The 19888-nt window shown below is 43.5% G+C and overlaps 1 protein-coding gene across 2 annotated transcripts in view; it reads left to right on the top strand.

Moving 5' to 3' along the window:
- Positions 1-4629: 4629 nt before the first annotated feature.
- Positions 4630-19888, top strand: part of MTMR14 (myotubularin related protein 14) — a 74734-nt gene continuing 59475 nt past the window's right edge. For both annotated transcript variants that reach the window (XM_044451792.1, XM_044451791.1), the window contains exons 1-2: positions 4630-4902; positions 5727-5875. In XM_044451792.1, coding sequence (XP_044307727.1) covers positions 4630-4902; positions 5727-5875 — 422 coding nt within the window. The remainder of the gene's footprint in view (positions 4903-5726; positions 5876-19888) is intronic.

Below are 19888 nucleotides of genomic sequence, written 5' to 3'. Positions count from 1 at the left end.
TAAAGGAAGCACTTATTCATACAAGGCATAGTTAAACTATAGAATTCACTGCCACAGGAAGTAGTGATGGCCACCAATCTGAATGGCTTTAAAAATGATTGAACAATCTCCAGGAGGAGAGGGTTATCAGTGGCTCTTAGTGCCATCTCTGGTACCTGAGGGAGTATGCCTGTGTATACCAGTGCCCATCCTGCTTGCTACCCTACCTAAGGGATCTTGTGGGCAGCTGGTTTGCTGCCTTATGAACAAGTGTTGGACCAGATTGACCATTGGTCTGATCCACCATAGCTTTCCTTATGTTCTTATGAATTGCAGTCACCTTATTGGGTCCTACTCAATGGTAGTTTTGGACTAATGAAAAGTTGTTATAATTGTGCCAAGCAGAGCCTTAAATTTTCATCAATTCCTCTCCCCTCTCCCATACTCCAGCAATCTCTGAGTTACAGCCCATTCTGCTCCAGAGGATGAGCAGCTTTGGGAGGCACCTAGGTCTGTAGTGGGTGGGGAAATCTGATGAAAACTGAGTGCCTTGCCTTACATAAGCTGATATGGGCGGGGGGGGGGGCATGTTGCTATTGCACAACCATTCCTGGATACAGCCCATAGCAATCAGATTGCCAGAGCCCTCCCTAAACATGGTTTGCCTTTCAGAGGTAGGAATAACACCACCAGCTTTGCATATAGACAGCACATTCCAAGTGTCAGTCAGAGCACTTTGGGTAAATGACTTCAATAACCTTCCCAAGCATCTTGCAAAAGAGACGGATATTGCTAAGCCCTGCTGTGGCTGGTGGAAAGCTAAAGTCCGCTATAGAGTCACTTTGCCCGTCAGGGTTGACCAAGGATCTCCCATCTCAAGCTGCATGCTCTGTCAGTTCTCACACACAACCAGTGCATCGTGGAAGTCTGTTGCTAGCAGATGATTTGCAAAGCTGCGTGTTATATCAGGGAAAAAACCAAGCTGTTTCAATGCCTGCCCTTCCTAAAACTGGGGTGAGCAATGGGGACAAGTGGAGTGAGGAAAAAAAAAGGATTCTAGCACCATCTGGTGGCTGCAACTCAAAGCAAGGCAAGTGATGCATTTTTCCCTGCTGGTTAGCAACCCAGCTTCAAATCCTTGTCCATCTCTGGAGGAAGAGGTCCCTGTCATCCTTGTGCAATGCAGCTCTTGCATTGCTTTGCCACATACAAACCCAGCCCCTGTTCCCTCTACTGCCCCTCTGAGTGACTATTTTTTCTGATGAGCTGCTTTGAGAAGTGAGTGCTGGGAGCCTGGACAGAACCTAAGCCTCTAGTTCCTAAAGTGAAGAATGTCAGGCCAAGAAATCTAGCTCTCTGAGAAGCTCCCCAAAGCAACACCCCTTTTCCCCAACCCCTGATCATTTCATTATAATTTCCCTCTATTCTAAAAGTTTTAAAAATTTCTCCTAAGGCTTATTTGCTGCAGTAAGGGCTTTGAGCTAAAATAAACTGTTAGTTTTTTGGCTCCACTCCTTTTGGCTTCAGCCCCAGCCATCACTGGACTGTAGCCCCTGAGAGTTTATCTGGAACAGAATTTGACTTTGGGCCAAAAGTGGTTCTGCATCACTGCCCTAAAGTCATCTGTAAGCACGTTCGATTGACACTCTGCATTTATTTATTTATTTTAAAAAACAGGCTGCTGAATAACCTGACAGGGCTCACGGTGTAGAGCAATAACATACAAGACAAAATATTACATTTCCTAGATATTAAAAAAACAACTGCTAGTAGTGCAAGAAATCGTAAGACAGCTCATTAAAATCAGATTTCAAAATGTCTCTGAAAAAGGAGTCTTTGCCTGGTGCCAAAATGAAAGTAGAGATGGCGCCTGGCAAACTTCTCTAGGAAGCCCATTTCAAAGGTGGAGGGCAGCCACTGAGATGGCCCTTCTTCTATTTGCTACCCCTCTCACTTCCTTTAGGGATGGCTCTTTCAGAAGGACCCTGTGCCCAGATCTCAATGGGCAGGTAGGTAAATGGGAAAAGATGGTCCTTCAAGTAACCCGGTCTCAAGCCATTTAGGGGGCGATTCGTTAAAACCAGCACTTTAAGTTGGGCCTGGGTTTCAACTAGCAATGAGTGTAGGTGTTATATGGGCTTGCAAACTGGTATCACCAGATGCGCAGCCCTACTTTGGACCAGCTGAAGTCTCCAAACCACCTTCAAAGGCAGCCCTGCGTAAAGCACATTGCTTTTTAATCTCCAGATTGGCAACAAGAGGCAGTGTGGTATGGAGCCATTTAAAAGCATGAAACTATGACTCAGGCAATCTGGGTTCTAGTCCCCAACTCAGCCATGGAGTCAACTGGGTGACTTAGAGCTGGTCACAGACTTGTAGCCCAACCTACCTCAAAGGGTTGTTGTTGTGGGGATAAGATAGAGAGCAGGAAGAGGAGAATGATGTAAATGCCTTGAGTTTGTCATAAGAAAAAAGTGGGATATAAATCTAATAAACAAGCAAGCAAACTATGGGAGGGTTGGAGGAGCAAAAAAGGTAACCATTCCGAGGGGCACATGGGCCCTGGTACTTTCAGCCACTAAGTGCTATTGTCCTATATCAATATTTGCTGGAAGAAAATAGAAAAGCTACAGTTATTATAATTTAGTATTTTTATGTTTATAACCTGTCTTTTTATTCTTGTTAGGAACACAAGGCAGTTTATATCTCTCCATTTTATCTTCACCACAAGCCTGTGAGGAAGAGTAGGCTCAAGGTCAGCAACCAACCCAAAGTCACCCAGTGAGCTTCATGCTCCAGTGAGGACAAGAACCTCGATCTCCCACGTCCTCCCAGTCTAACTACTCCACCGTACTGACTCTGACAGCTTCGACTTGTGTGTGCGGCGGTAGGGGATGGGGAGAGCACTATTTCTTTAAAGCGGGGGACTGCTAGATTACAGTGAACAGCAACTCCTATCAGACTTGGTCAGCTTAGCCAGTGGTGAGGGATGATGAAAGCTGCAACCCAACAAATATCTGGACAGCTACACATTAACTCTTCAAGTACTTGAAAGTTTGCCACACAGAAGAGGGCCAGAATCTTCTCTCGATCATGCCAGAGCACAGGACACAGAATATTCAAATGTTGAATATTTTTATTCAAATGTTATTTTAATTGTTAATATTATTTATTCATTTTATTCTTTGGCCAGGGCGACTTAATTTATATTGTTAATTTATATTGTTTTATTGAATTCTATTTATTTATGGTTTGTGAGCCGCCCCGAGGCTCCGGCGAATGGGGCGGCATAGAAGTCCCCTAAATAAAAAATAATAAATAAATATTGGGTTCAGGTTACAGGAAGCCTGATAATGGCTGGACATCAGGAAAAACAATCTATTAGAGCAGCAAAGCAAAGGAACCAATGACCTGCGGAGGTCATGGACTCTCCCACACTGAAGGCAATCAAGATGCAGCTGAGAGGGATGCTTTAACATGGAGTCCTGCATTGAAAAGGGCGCTGCACCTTGATGGCCTATTGGACCCTTGTACTCTTCTATCTTTTTATGATTCTTATGGCTGTCGTGGATTCTCGAATTCATAGCATAAGGGTCTCATGGATTAAAATTTCTACCCCTGTATAATTGCAGGTGTGTCTCTCTCTCACACATGCATTATCATCATTATGATTATAATTATACACATATCACACAACTGTTGAAAGCTTATATAAAGGTACTCTGGCCTTGGCATGCTGTGAGCTTTAGGTTCTTTTTTTGTCCAAATTTCCATAGGATTTCATCATAAGGTTCTGAACAGTTTATCCAGATAAACAAGATAGGCAAGTAACTGCAGATAATCAACCACTGAGGCCCAATTAAAGGATAATGGATTAATTACCAGTTTCTAAATGTTTTCAGGAGCCACAAGAAATTTTTACATTTTATTTTTTGGCAGTGCTAGGCAAGGATCACGGATGCAAATAGGTAACAAAATACAGAAACCAAGATGCCCTCCCTTGATTTACTTGGCACTTTCATTTAAGCAGGCTTTTGGCATGTAAGGTGGTCCACTTTTTATTCTTTTATTGATGTGTTTTAATGTAGTTTTAGCTTGTTCTAAAGTAAAATAAAAAGATTTTCTTTGAAATCCCTGGTTTTATTATCCTTATCCACCTTGAGCACCATTTCCCTTAGCGGAAAAGCAGACTCTAAAAAGTCTAAAATACAATAAACCGGCGCCCTTCAACTCCCATCATTCCTAGACAGTATGGCCAATGATCAGGGATTATGGTGGTTGTAGTTCAGCATATCTGTGAAGCACCAGGCTGTGGAAAGGGCAGCGAGGTAGCGATTGGCTGTCTAGAGAACAGTCCTTCCCTCTCCTTTTTTGGCCTGCTTTTGCTTTGGGATGTACGTCCACCGGGGGCAGAAGGCGACCCTCCGTCCTCGCGGAGTTCCCGCGCCGAACCATTGGCTGCAGCCCGCGATTCCCAAGCCTTTCGTCACCGCTCGAAAGCCGCGCCTGCACCGGCCCTTCCGTAGACACGCCCCTCAACGGCCGCGCGCTTTTCCTCCCGGCGCGAGGAAAGGGGAGGAGGCTTCCCTCGTCCTCCCTTTAGGCCAATTGGGAGGGTGCCCGTGGGGAGTCCTGTCGTGTCGCGCTGTGATGACGGCACCACTCGCCTTTCCCGGAAGCGGAAGGTGGTTGCGATGGGGAAGGCGTTGGCGCTGTTGGGGCGACAAGTCCGGGGCTCGGGCCCGTGATTGTGGGGCGGGGATGGCAGGCACCCGGGGCGGATCCACCTCCTTTCAGACTGCTGGCGCCAGTGAGCGCGCCTTGGCAGAGCTGTTGCTGGAGTTCTCGAGGGCGCAGTACCGGGCCAGGGACGGTGGCGGCGGCGGCGGCGGTGGCGGTGGAGGGACCGGTAGCAACGCCAAGGTGAGTCTGAGGCACGGTCTGAGTTGGAGGAGACTTATTCTCCCTTGATCAGCTGTAGCCTTATGTTCTCACTGCCTCCACCAATCCCCAAAAAATAATTCCTTAAGGCTGCTCCTCTTTCCTGGCAAGACTCTTTGATCGGTTGTATCAACAGGTGAAGAAACTCTTCTTGTGAAGATGCACTTTTAATAATGGTCAAGACTGTGAGAAAGAGGGAGGCAACTGTAGCCTTCCCTTGTGTCTGGACCCCGAAGTGTCAAGCAGCAATTCCTTTGCATTGATACTTTATGTCAACCTAGGGTGCTTCAGATCTGTTGGACTGCAACTCTCAGCTACTTGAGAAATGCTGGGAGCTGTAGTCCAACATATATAGGAGGCACCACATTTGAGAAGGGTATTGTAAGCTTCTGTAGGATAGAGCCAACTTCACCTGTTTTCATTGTTGGGAGTCATTTTTGGCTAAAAAGAACGGATAAATAATACAACTTCGCCTATGCCTGAATTCTTGGTCTAAAAATCCTAATTGCATTATCTGCAGGCTTGCAACTAATGTTAATGTGTGTTATAACCGCTGCTATGTCAGAAGCCTATGGGATAGATGAGGCTGCTGGAGTATCTCATTTTTTGAATTTTGATTTGGCAAAATTTTCTTTGGTCCTAATTATTAGTCTCTATGCTTCCTCCATTTTTTTGTTTATATTTCTTTTAAAACCAAGGCAGTGTTGTTCCTCAGTTCATTGTTTGCACATTGCACCAGATCTTTTGTTAGAATTACAGTGCACATAACTAATAACGGGTCTGTAATAACTTTCTTTCTTGTGTAGGTAGAACGTATTGAAAAATGCTGCCTTGAGTTGTTCAGCAGGGACTATTGCTACAGCCTGATCCAAAATGTGAATGGTGAAATCTGCAGCCACTACCCCAGGCTGATTGTCTTCTTAGAATATGAGAGTACTGATAGAGAGAGAAATACGTAAGTAATGACTTCATTTTAGAGGATCATCTCTGTTCTGAATTAAAGTTGTGTGACCTGTAAAGTGCACAAGTGTTTTTTTCCCCAAGGGATGTCTTCACCAAGTGATTGTTCATTTGTTTTATTTACTGGCTATAAAATCGAAGGTGTTTACATAAGGGGGACTGGTGTCAAGTGCTACCAGTATGTTTTCTCATCACCAAGAGTCTTCTGTATGGTTTTAGATTCCATTATGTACACAAACATTCTCCTCCACCAATCTTCACAAGGGTTTATCTTTAGTAAAATTGCATGCATAATGCTGAAATCTTTTCTGCCTAGCTTTCAATAGTAGTAGTTTTTCCTATGATCCACAGAAACAGCTTGATTAGGGGAATAAGTGGTTTGATATTGGATCCATGTGGGATTCTGTACCATGTAGTATGGGCAAATGACTTGCTTCAAATAGCAGCAGGCAGAGGGAATAAATGAAAACAAGAATGAATCTCTGCATGGTGTAATTAAATTTTTCTGAAGTGTTGTGAGCACCATTTGGCCTCCACTTTGGACAATGAAATGTCCTGGGCCAGATCTGTAAACATGGATGAGCCATGTCACATGTGACTAATTTCCTATGCTGTTTTGACTTCCCTATAGAAAACCATGTATACCTTGCACATAACCTCATGCGTGGTAAACAGATGTTTTCATTGTATACATGTTCACTGGTATTTCCTAATCTATGTGTAACACATCTAGTTACTACAGAATCTACTTGTGAAGAATTAAATCACTCATGCAAATAAATGACTCATTTCAATATGAGTTGAAATGTTTGCTTGACTTGCTGCTCAAGCATACCACTTGTGTTCTGTTTTTGAAAGAGAATACATAAAAGCTCTTTACAATAGCTTCCTTTCCTTGGCATTTGGAAAAGATACTTGGGCTGCAATTCTATTTGCTTTTATTGTGAAGCAAATTCCACTGAATATAATGATGCTTACTTCCACGTAATGGGGGACAGGGTTGCAGTTTTAATTGCAAGAGATGACTGGGAAAGTGGCTATTTACACATTTGAATTAGATTCCATGTATGCTTATGTCACAAGTCTTGAAGGGCCTGCTGCTTATCTATGACAGTAACAGCTGCGTAGAAAATCAATCATGTGAGGTATTTTCAGGGTTGGATGGTAAAGAAAGGAGTTGGCCATGTTCTTCCTGATGACGCTGCTGTACTTGGAATCTCTTAAGGGATACTTCATGCATTACTATATTTCAATAAAGAAGTCATTTTTTCAAAGGGATTTTGTGATTTGTAAAGTGTTCCTGATGACAAATGTTGATTAACATGCCTCTGTGGACTCACACAAAACCCCATATTTCTACTGATGCCAAGAAAGTTGGATTGCTGTTAGCTCCCAGTATTAGCAGGAGAAATGGGCAGGAAAACTGGAGTGCTGTGAGTGTGAGGACAAGCTCTTCTGTGCTCAGCTTCCTCAAGAGGAAGGCAGGAGCAATGTAGCTCATCCTCTCCTGCCCTTCCTGTCAAGAGCACTGAGCTTGGTCCTTCAGTTTGCCATTGCTGCACATGTGGAATTACAAAAGAAACATCCCTCTCTCTGGTTGGCAAGCTCCTTGCTGAATGGAGGATGGGACAGGTGCTTCTCTTTGTCCTTGCTGCACATGCAGCAATGGGAAGCAGAGGCAACCTCTGGCTCATTTACCTCACTGGCCCTGCATGGGCACTGCACCAAACAAGGTGGGGACACTGGGCTCAGCCTCCTCCTAGGACATTCCAGCTCAGCATGGCTTGTTCCCTGCCCCACAAGTGCAGCTGGCAGAAGAAGCAGGCATGCTCGGCTGGGTCTCTGCACAAGCCCAGCTGCTTGTGCCTAGCCACTTGCAGTTCCTGCCTTCGGTTGACAGGTGGGAGCACAGGATGAGTTTCGTTCTACTCGCTTGCTGCACCAGCTGCTCAGTGGCCTGGCAGAGAGTGAGGGATGTGTGAACCTCCATCTGCTCCCCTGCTCAAGCCCTGAACGTGGCTAGGGGAGACAGCAGTCTGCAGACACCGGCAGCACCACTGGACCCCAGTCCTCAATTGCAAGCAGGGCTGGTTGGGGGGCATGGCACAGATGACCGCTGCATTTTTGGCTGTTGCCATCGGTGCTCAACTGGTGCTGCTGTCCAGAGTGGCTTTGTAGTTATTTGGCTTGAATGTGGCTCTGCTTAACCTTAGCATGTTGTCCTGATTTGTATGGCATGTGACGCCACAGAGGGTTTAGTAAGGCTTAGTACTAGCTATGGCTTCTTGGGGTGGTTTTATAGCCCCCTCATGGGAAGTGGGCCAGGTTCAGGCCACATGCCAAACTTAGCGTTATCATCTCCATTTATAATTCTTTGTAGTGGGCCTTCATTGCACCCACATCGTAAAATGGAGATTATACATTGAGATTATAGGGACAAGCCATCCTATTTGTTGGGATGTTGGTGAAAGCTATTTGCCCAGGTAACCCACTGAATTCATAACTAAGCACGGAACCCAATTTTTCTACTTCAGTACTCTGCTCACAATATTTTCATTCATTTATTCATTAAAGTTACACATTATCTCCTGCAGCAAAAACAGTCTCCAAGCAGCTTATAGATGAAAGGATTTAGACATGCATAATCAATATACCAGTGAGGACAAAGTCAGTTTAAACCATCACCTGAATAATGCAATTATACAGATACAAATAAACACAGTAAAACCTAATCTATCAGCAACATCCGTAATATACAGAGTCAGCATCGAAGTATTATTCCACTCCTGACACCCAAGATGGAACATCAGAAAAGGAATCCAAACAGTCAGGCTAGAACTAATGTCCAAATGCCTGGGAAAGTAAATGCATTCTTGCCAGGTGCTGAAAATATCACAGTGTAAGTCGCAGGTGAATGTACTTAGGGGAGAGAATTCCCTAAACCTCACTGATCTGGGGGTGCAGACAAGCATCTTTTGCTTTGCTTTACTGTCATTTTCCAGTAGTCCTTTTGCTTGGCGTGCGTGTTCGGGCTGAATGACATTTGCATGGCTTTCTTCCTTTTTCTGAATAATGCTTTTGCAGACTTCAGTCATGTGCAACAGTGCTTCCTGTGTATACCCTCCTTAACAACAAGGTGTTTCCCATGTATTGTGTGAATGCTTTCTGTGCCTTTACTTCCCCTTTCTGTTCCTCTGTTGTTCGTTTCACTTGAGTTTCCTAAATATTTTAGAAATGGTCACAATTTGGTTTAAGCTGGGGACTTAGGCACAGTGTCTGGGCTCACAGTGACTGGGTTTATTTATTATATTTATATCCCAACTTTTTCCTTTCAAGGAACTCAAGGAGGCTTGCGTAACTCTCATCCTCTTCTCAAGCTTATCCTCGCAACAACAACCCTGTGAGGTAGGTTGGGCTGAGAGTCTGTGACTGGCCCAAAGGCAGCCAGTGAGCTCCGTGGCTGAGTGGGGACTAGAATCCAGTTCGTTTGACTTCCACTCCCACCCTCTTAACCACTACACTACACTGGTTCTCAAAAAATACCAGTGGTTTGCTATCCACAATGGATTGTTGTATTGTGTAAATGCAGATGGATTCCCCTAGGGATATTTAAAGAAAATTAATAAGCACTCCTTTCTTCCAAAACGGTCTGTATCTACTGCTCTCTTTAAACAGACAAAAATTCATATGGCTTACACAGAGTAAATCCCCAAAGAGAAATCTCCAGGGTTGTCCTGTCATCCAGTCCAGACAACCAATTTCACCATGGGTGAGGGGAATTGCTTACAGAGCTCCTCCAGAGCAGGAGTAGCCAAATAACTTTACCATTCTTGCCATGGGATTCCCAGGTGACTGTAGGGGTTGGGGACCCTGAAAGTACTCAAGCAGCACTTGGGAGCAGCTGGCTCTTCTGCACCCCCATGACATGTGAATGAAGCCGCTGGGTAAGCCAGAAGGTTGTCTGCCCCAGAAGACTGGCATGTGCGGTGTGACCAGGAAAGGAATCTGAGGACTGTACAGAAGATGCAAAAAATCTTTTTAATCATTCAGTGCCCTCGAGTTTGTAGTGAGAAACTGGAGCAACATGGGCAGGGATGAACTTTAATGCATTAAAAGCGGGGATCAAATAGAGTTGTTCATCTTGTTCAGGAGCCAGAAACTGTTGGCATTTAGACTGAGCTGAGAATCACTTGGCCACTCCAGCTACCAAATATTTTCCCAGTGATTCTTTGGTTAGTGCTGTAGGAGAGAGAAATGGAGCAAGGCAAAGTGACAGGCAAATTTAAGCTTTAACTCCAGTCTCCTATTTGAATTTCATGTATTTCTGAAAGAATTATATGCCTTAATTGGCTAGTCAAATCACCATGTCACTGTGCAAAGAAGGCATACTTCCATATGTTGTGGTTTCCTGACTACTCCTGCTTTGCCGTAATCTTAGCACTGGCACCAGATATGCAAAGCAATTTATAATTCCAAATGCCTTTTCTTTGTAGGCTGTATTTATGCACACATACCTTTTTGGAAGAAAGGAGTGCTAGTTAATTTTCATAAAATATCAGGGAGATGCCTTTGTTTCATAAAGAGTAAATATTAATAACATGGGAAATGAGCAAATTGCAACGATCAGCTAGTTAAATAGTGTACAAACAGGAGCATATATTCTCACAGCAGGTGATATATAGAATGACATCTCTTAGAACCTGGTGTGGAATCCCTCAAGCTTCTGAAGCCTTGCCAGTCCTAGACAACCATTTTCAATATAATATCTTAATCTCCCCCATGCAAATATACATGTCTGGTCACTGCACCTAAAAAAAAAGTAGGGTTGGAAAATGTGTAGAAAGGGGCAGCTAAAATAATGAAAGAACTGCAGCAACTCCCCTATGAGAAAAGGCTACAATAAACTAGGACGATTTTAGCTTAAAAAAAGGTAAGGGGAGTCATGATAGAGCTGTACAAAATTATGCATGATGTGGAAAAAGTGGGTAGGGCAACAGTTTTCTCCCCCTCGTAATATTAGAACTTGGGGTCATCCAGTGTTTAGGACAGATAAAAGGAAGTGCTTCACACAGCATGAAGTTAACCCATGGAAAGTTACCCTAACTTTCTTCTAGTTCTACTATGAGGTTAAAAAGATCAAGAACTTTCCCTGTGTTGAAAATTGTTGGAATAGTTCATTTTAGATAGGAAATGCTTTGCAAGGATCTTACTTGAAAGTATTCCCTTTCTGAATTATCTCCTTTGAATTGTCCTTGGTTTGTCTTTATCTGTGCTGAGGATTTCATCTTTTCCGCTAAACAGTGATTCTGTAAGGGAGGATACAGCACGATGATGCCATATTAATATGATCTTTAGTCATTGGCCTTTGGAGCAGCAGTATGGAGTTCCTGACACCCATCCAGTACTTAGGTCAGTATAATCCTGGAACAGATACCTGATCTACTGTAGCCTGCCCAGTGATCCCTTGGGATCATTCTTGTGCTTGGTGTTTGCTTACTTTCAAGTGTAGCACCACATCTCTCCTTGCTGGCGTCAGTGTTTATGCAATCTGCCGGGCATTAAATGTTGAGGGTGTTTACATGAGAACAGCTTAATGACGATGGGAAGTGACTGAACTCCTCATCTCCCAGTTATTGCTCCTTCTTACTGTGATCTTATTATTTAGTTTTATATCCACCCCCCCCCCACCACCAAGGATGACATTTGGAGTGTCTAATAATACAGATGTAATCTTAAATAAAATTCAGCATAAAAACAGATCTTTTAAAATACAACAGTTAAAAAGACCCTTACCCAACCAATTAAAATCTAATTCAGCAACAAGAATAAATCTTCCCTCCCATCCAATCTTTCTTCCCAGTGTATGACACACAACATTGCAACAAAAGGTTGGAGACAAAATTCCCAGGATGTTGAATGGACTAACCTGCCCTTAAATAATGTAAATGTTTTAAATTTAAATCCCTTTAAACAAAAGGGATTTGTGTAGGATGCTGTGAAGTGGATGGGGTTAAAGCCATGTTGTCTTCCCCCATTCTGTAAGAATGAGCAGAGTTTTGACTTGTATAATTTTTTGCATGTGGAGAGATCTCTGCATACCAACTATTTGTTGAGAAGATGACCTAGTGTTGGGTGTGTTTGAAGAAATGCACAATATTTTCCCTGGTTAGTCACATCCTGGATTAGCTATAGGCATCTCTGAAGATAAGAGACAGTTTTTTCCTCTGCTTTTTGAATGTTCACATGGTTGCTTTTGCTTTCCTGCTGTGGTTTTTTTTGGACTTAGCAGTATTTGTGCTAAACACTGTTGTTGCAGTCCCAGCTGATTGTGGAAGCTTAGCGTGCCCTTTTCCCATCTTTGACTGTTTTGCCAAGCATGGCGTCTGCTGGCCACAGGGGTGCAGGCATTAGTAATGTCAAGACTGGATTGTTGTAATGTGCTTTCTGTGAGGTTGGACTGTCTGTTGGAGCAAGCTCCTTCTCAGCATGCAACTCCTCTGCCAAAGCAGCTGCACTTGCTGCATATTTGCTCCTTGACTAGATTTAAAGTTCTGATGCTAGTTCATGAACAACTTGGGACCACAATACCCGAAAGAGTATATTCTCATTTATCAACCTATCCAGTCATCAAGGTTATCACTTGACATCCTTTTGGGTACAGCCTGATTGGATTCCACAGAGGAAAGAGCCTTCAGTGTGGCAACTCCGTTTCTACAGAAGTTCCAGCCTCTAGAGGTCGGGCATAGCCCTGTTTCTGCAAGACTTGCTTAACTGTCCAGCCGTGATTTTATTAATATCCTGTTTCTAACATATTGTGTTACTTTTTTCTGTGTATCTTCTGAATGCTCACTGCTCCAGAATCTGTGCAGAGTGGTGAATAAATGTTGTAAGTAAGTAAAGGCTTCTAAGCACCTCCTATGTGGTGTGGTACACTACAACAGTGTACTCAGCTTGATCTGTACAGAGAGGGTGGTTGGAGGTCAGCTTTGCTTTTGCAATCAGTATAAGGTCTTTTTCTTCCCTCCCAATCCTATGCTTCTTTAATGAAATATGGCTCTAATCATGAAGGAGCGTTATGCTCCTGGAGTGCCAGATTAAAGTTGTCTCAGTTCCCCAAACTAGTATAAGTGAACACATCCACTTAAACAGGGAAGCAGGCACTGGAAGCCATAAACAAGCTCCCATCAGTCCCCCACTGATAGCCTTGCCTTTGCTGCTGAGGAACTGCCCGCCTCAGATGTGGAGATTTTCAACTGCATAAAAGTTGGAGTGTTGGTTGCTGCCATCAATGAGTCGGATCACCCATCCTCTCACTGACCAGTTCGGCATCCTATTGAAAAGCCACATACATGGCTCTGTTCAGTTATAGTAAGTTTCAGTTCAGTGGTGGGGAAATTAGGAATGGATAGCTATAAATGAGGGTATCTGTGTGTGTCCCCTCAGGAGTTGTGGAGATCTGTGGCTATGCTTTGAGTGTTAGTAGTGAACATGGGACAGGATGTTCAAAATACATTCTATTTCTAATTTACACTTGATTCCTGGATTTTAAAATGGTCACTGTTAATTTTCTGATGTGCTACCTGTGGGAAGGAGTGTTTTCCACAGTATGGTACACATGAAATGCAAGGATTCTACACGAGTGAACCCTGCCGTTATTTCACAATCAGTGATTCTTAAACTATGGGACAGGGATTCCTTTGAAAGCGGGGGATGAGGTTTTTGGGAGGGCGAGCATTGTGAATCGGGTGGTACAGCCATAACCCATAGAGGTCATATGCTGTGCAACAGAGGATCTCCCCTGTTCCACATTTTTGTGGTGACTGGACCTTCCTTGCAGTCCATCTCAAATTTGGGCAGAAGAAAATTGATCTTCTGAAGAAGCTCATCCAAGAAGATGAATGCAACACACATGGTTTCTCTCTCCTTCCTTTTTATATTTACAACAAACCTGTAAGGCAGATTAGGCTGAGATATTGGCTTAGGGGTGATGGGAGTTGGAGGCCCAGATATCTTGAGGGCACCAGGCTGGAGAAGTCATGTGTTGATCCTAAAACAACACACTTTGTCCACAAGGTTGAGGCCTAGAAGTTCATCTTAAAACAGAAGCTAAGGCTGTTATCCTGTACACACCTACCTGGGAGCAAGAGCCACTGAACTCAGTGGGGTTTGACTAGTAGACCTAAGACTAACACACCTCAAAAACGTAACACAGCCATGCCTCTTGTTTATGCCTTGGTTCCAGTGCACTGCTTTCAGGTTTCATTAAGTATCTCCTTACAAGAGTTGAGAACAGTCTTGTTTATCTACAGACACACCTGAGTGTTCACTGATCCAACACTCATAATCCCCTTCCTTACTTCACTGGACATGTGTGCCTGTAGGAATGCCCAGACTTATTTTTGCTATGCCTTTAAAGTTGCCCCCTTATGACAGGGGTTGGTGCTGCAGGACTTAGACAACTAGCTGAGGTGGCTGGCTGGATCTGTGAACTGTACAAGATTATATAATATTTTATGCAATAATCCCTTAGCAGGCAGTTACTTGCTCCTCACTTTATGCCTTGGCGTTTTAAAGCTGCAAATGCTGTACTTCGTGTATTTTTCATAAAGCAGGGGCCTGGGTTGCCATAGCATCATCTTGGCTTGCTGGGGCTTTTAAAAGTGCCTGGAAAGCTTTTAACGGAGTTGGCATAGCGTTGTTGCAGTTTGGGCACTGTCCTCCCTAAGACCACAACTGCATACGGGCATGCTAGGGCTTCTCTCTTTTCTGTTTTTCCTTGTTTTTCTGGGCTTTCACACCTCCACTGCACTATGGATTTTCATTATGCATCAGCTTTTCTACACACAGTTCAGGACACTGGTTATTTATCCCTCTGATGTGCTAAACAGCTTGGGGCCAGGAGCCTGCAGCTGGATGGGAAGACACCAGGTTTCTTGGGTTGACTTCAGTGTTTTAAAACTGCAACCTAGAGCACAGCCAGAGCCAGGCGCAGAGTGGCATGAAGGAGCAGAGCTCATGCTTAGATGCAAGGACAAGGATGCCTCTGTGCCTGCACTCCTTGTGGCCCTATTCCCCCCCCCCCCATTGGTTTTCTTCATTTCACTAGTCTAATTTGGCTACTGGACTTCTAAATTCTGTTTCTGTTCTTGTTAAACAGTTGAGGGTTTTTTATTTTTATCAACGGCAACTAATGCAGAGACCTCCTAAGAGATTTTGATCTAATTTGGGGCCAGCCTTTGACCAAAAGGACCATCTTTTTCTCTGCCTATTCATTACAGTTGGTGGGAGAGGCACCTCACCATTTTCTGAAGAGCAGCTGGTAAGACTGAAGGAAAGGGCTTGTGCCATGGCTCCCTGCCTTAAAGGAAAAACTTGGCATCCCCCTTCTTTTGATTTATCTTTCATAGTTATGCAAAGACATTTGTTTTAGGACTTTAGATTTTTAGACTGTGCTCTGAATAAGTTCTTTCCTTTCTCTGGTGTTACAGTCCTTTTTTATCATTTGTAAAGCCTGATTTTATTGTGATAAATGTATTTTACTATATGTTATATACATCTTTGAGTGTTCCACTCTGGAATGGAATGATGGGGTCAAAATGATAAATGAATGATAAAATATAATGAGTCAATAATAAATAAAAATGTAAACAATGCATTCCCAACCAAAGTAAATAAAGCAGCTCCCATCAAATGTGCATTCAGGATAAAATTCTTTTGATTACCAGTATTGTTAGAGTAAGTTGTATGTTCTTTTTTGATAACAAATCATAGAGTGAAAGGACAATTAACAGTGAAGAGAATGGTCTCCTGCCCAGAACCATATGTGTGCTGGTTTAGTGGGCTACAAAGTGTTGTGAGGAGTTTGTGTGGAGGTAGTTTTAAGCACTCTCTGGAGGCTTGTAGAAGCACATCTGTCAAAAAGCTTCATTTTGGCACTGCGAAGCACACAAGTGAGTCAAGGCAGTTCTTATCAAGGAGTCAAGCAATCTGTTTGAAATGGTAGGTTACCTCATTTGGCTTAGTGGCTTGATTGGGGTGTTTGGAGGTGTCTTCTAGCTTACCCTGGAGTGTAGCAGTGAGTGCCTAGTGGCTTATTCAGACTGCACTTGAGAACTACATAAGAAGAAACTAGGAGCCAATGTCAGCCTCATTAAATAAATTGAGAGACCGCACTGTGACTTCTGAACTGATTAGTAGACGTTTGAGATGAGCAAGTGCTAATTGGCATCCCTTGGAAATTGGCTACAGTTGGCCCTTTGTATCTCCTGATTCTCTCTCTCCAGAAAGCATATCCTCAGAAAGTCACACTCTCTCTGGGACCTTTCTCAAAAACCGCTTTGTCAAGAAAGGTTTTCCTGGGCTGCTCTGCATTATGTTCCGCTTTCCTTTCCTCAGCTTTGTTAACAGATAAAGTAATCCCTCAAGAGATTTCCTGACGTGCATTTTTCCATAGGGGTCTTGTTCAGATTGTCATGTCTCACTTTATTAAGCTGAGAGTTGAATGAGTTTTGTGCCCCCACGTCTGCCCCCACACACAGAGAATTGTTCAATTCTTGGCATGCTGCGGTTAAACCCGAAAAGATTTTGTTCTCCCATCCAGCCTTTAAGATCTTTGTGTGAGGCCCTTTTTCTGTTCTAGCCACATCTGAAGTGCATTGGTGAACACCTGAGACAAGATTTTCTTGGTGGCTGCTCCCAGACTCTGGAGCTCTTTCCCAAGGGAGGCTGATTAGCTCTGTATCTGACCTCCTGGCAATGTTTTTATTTAGGGAAGCTTTTCTTCACCTTATAAAATCAACTGGCAATGTAGGAGTTACACTTTTTTCATTTGGCAGTTCTATTCATCAGTTGTATTGATTGATCAACCTATTTTTCTCTTCTATCTTACTCTTAGCCATCGTGAAATTGGCACAGAAAAGGTGGAATGCAAATTTAACTAATAAAAATACCTGTATTTTCCAGGGTGTAGGCTGTGGATGGCTTCCATCTTATGGGCAAATCCTCCATCTTGTCTGGCTCAGTTAAAAAGCCTGGCTCAGCAGAGAAGATGGGCAAAGGGTGCTTCAGAATATCAGCTCCATTAATGAGCAGGTGTTTGCTATCAGAGAGCATTACAAGGCCTGCATTCCAGGACCTCACTAACTTATATTACAGTTAGATGTGCCTGTGAGAATCTGCCAGCACTCTCTGTATCCTGCTTATCAATAAGTTGCCTAGCTCCCGCTGGACCTGCTAGGGTGAGAAACTTTCATGCTGTTTACATTGCAAGGCTTCATGGCATTAGCAGAGAGGAGCGTATAAAGAGGTGCTTAGTCCAGTTCCCCTTTGTTTGGACACTGATCTCAAAGCGTTCAGTGACCATCTGGTCCAGCTGATTGAAGCCCAGGTTCAAACTCTGTGTTGTAAATAACTGCAGGGGTCAATACGCAAGGTCCTTGAGACCCTCCTCTTAATAGTACCCCACTCTTTTGTACAGCAATGGTATGCAGTGTGCTCTTATTTTCTGAGAGCTCCTTCACCTCCCTGACTAGAACTAGATACTCCTGCTTTTGTTCTTATCCTCAGGAACAATGATGGTCATGTATTATCGTCAATAATAAAGAGGAAATATACCATCAGAAAAGGGAAGAGTTCTTGTATGGATGCAAAGTTGGAAAGAATTACTATAATTTAATTAGCGTGTGATCCTTCCTGTCACAGTGGGAAGGCCTGTGGCCAGTGTCCCTGCCAAGTCTGCTGCCTGTGGCCAGTGTCCCTGGCACTAACTGCTGGTGAGCAGCTTCAGGGCCTCTGCTGCTCACCCCTCTCAGAGTTTTTTTTATCTTTGGAACAGACCCTGTGAAGTAGCATAGGAGGCTGTCCTATCTGAAATATCACTTGAATTGCTGAAATTAACTTTGCTGTTACTTTGGGCTCTTCCTTTGCCAGACATCTTACAGACTTCTGAGAAGGACAGCATCTTTTTTGTCTTTGGGCCTTGGAGCAAAGATGGCAGCTTCTTCAACTGGTAGATTCTGTAGCTCAGTTTGGAGGCTTCCGAATGGGCCACTAGCCAGTGTAGGAAGAATGCAAATATTTTACAAACACAGAAGCCCTGGATTTGGGGTGGGGTGGGGTGGGGTGGGGTGGGGTGTCAGATAATCATTCAAGTTCCTATGTGCCTGTATTCTCAGTTGCAGCTGTAATGGAGATGTTTAGGGTAATGTCTTTATGGAGGACAAAATGTTTCTCTTTGCAAGAACTGGCTGTTTTGCTTCCTACTGCAGTGTAAATCCCACTGCCAACAGAGCTTCTAGGGACATGCAAGCTCAGGAAGAAGCAGCTGAACATCAGATACAACCTCTGTCACAGAACCTCTGCACTAGTTTTCAGAATATCTGTGTTCAGTCATCTTGAATCAGGCACATCTCAAGAGGCAGAGAATATCTGCATTCATGCATCAGAGTCCTCTTTGTTTTTTGGAGAAAGGTTTCTGATTTGTTTGGAAAATCTGAATATATAGACAGCCTGTGGTAATGCTTAGAGATCCTAAAATGTAGCCATTAGAGACTGTTTGTAGGTTGGTGGTGGGTGGGAGAAATCACCCTGTGTTGAATATTGGAGTGGCTAAGGCGACTGAAAAGTTCCCTGGATCAAGTCTGCTTCTGGGGTGAATAAAAATGCATAAACAGAGAAGTCCTGCTGTTAGGTTTGTAGTGCCTCAACATCTGTCTGAACTCTAAAGAATCAAAATCCCTACCTGGCTTATGTTGGCAGGATGGAAGTGAGGAAGGAATTGCATTCTGGGTTTTCTCCCCTATCCATGGCTGCTTTGCAAAGCTTATTCTGCAATCTACTCCATTGAAACCAGCGTGATGGAATGGATCTGTGCTGGCACCAGGGCTGCTGTAGGTCTGCATGGTTTGGGTGCATGGCTGGGGCCTGGGAGGACAGGCAGACCTCCCTTACTCCTTTAGGAAGTCCGAGAAGAAACCACCTTGGGGGATTTCTGTGGCAGCCGATTGGGGAAGTTCTGAGGTCTGCCCTTGGAGGGAGAGAGCTGACACCTCCTATGGCTCCCAGGTTGCCTTTCCAAGGAAGATAGGCTTGTAAGGTTAGTTTAAAAAAAAAAAAAGGTTTAAAAATCAGATTTTGTTTTGTTTTTAAATTGAAAATCTCGTGTTGTCAAATAATTAGGTTAATATTGAAGGCCTGGCTGTAAGGGAACTATACTGACTTTTTACGCTAATTGAAGTAATGGTTTCAACCAGTCCAGCTTAGTTATTTCTTCATTGAAACATTGTACAGTTTAGGCAACCTCACTGCCTAAGCACCAGCATTTTTAACAGGATTCTATGTTTTATCTGACATTAATATACTCTGTGTATTATTGTGAGTTTTAATATTATACATATGTTACCCTATATTTGTATTTAAGTTTTAGCTGTTTTTTATAAATTATCAAGAAAAACAATTCTGTGGCCCCTAGACAGTGTCTGGGGCACCATAGGAAGCCTCCAGTTGCCTCATCTGGACCATTAGACGGAACTGCAAGTGTAGAGAAGCAGAACTGATTTGGGACTGATAAGAGAAGTTGGAGAGGAAGAGAAGGGGATGTGGTGGGGGGAGGAGGAAGAGAATCTGAGCTGCTCAGTATTCTGTGACTTTTCCCGTTGCCTCTCCACCCAGCCACCAAAACATACTCAGCTAGAAGAGTTCAGAGGCCCATCTTGCTGCTTTTAAAATTTGGAACAGAGGCAAAATCACCCCTGTCCTCCACTTGCCTCTGTCTATTGGGGGTTCAGCCCATAGAATTGCATCCTTACTGATATGGTAATCTCCTGTTTAAATTTTCCAGTACTTTCTGGATTTTTTAATTTTTCTTTGGTTGATTTAATGGGTAAAAAATGTTATCATTTCTTTGGTGACCTTGAATAAGGGCAACTGTGACCATATATGTCACCCTTCCACAACCTGGTTCCCTCCAGATGTCCTAAACAGCAGTTCTAGGGAATTACAGTCCAACATA

Source organism: Varanus komodoensis, unplaced genomic scaffold (assembly GCF_004798865.1).
Source record: "Varanus komodoensis strain SLA01 unplaced genomic scaffold, ASM479886v1 scaffold6_4, whole genome shotgun sequence".
NCBI lineage: Eukaryota > Metazoa > Chordata > Lepidosauria > Squamata > Varanidae > Varanus > Varanus komodoensis.
Note: the sequence above shows the minus strand (reverse complement) of the source record. Positions and strands in the feature narration are given on the sequence as shown.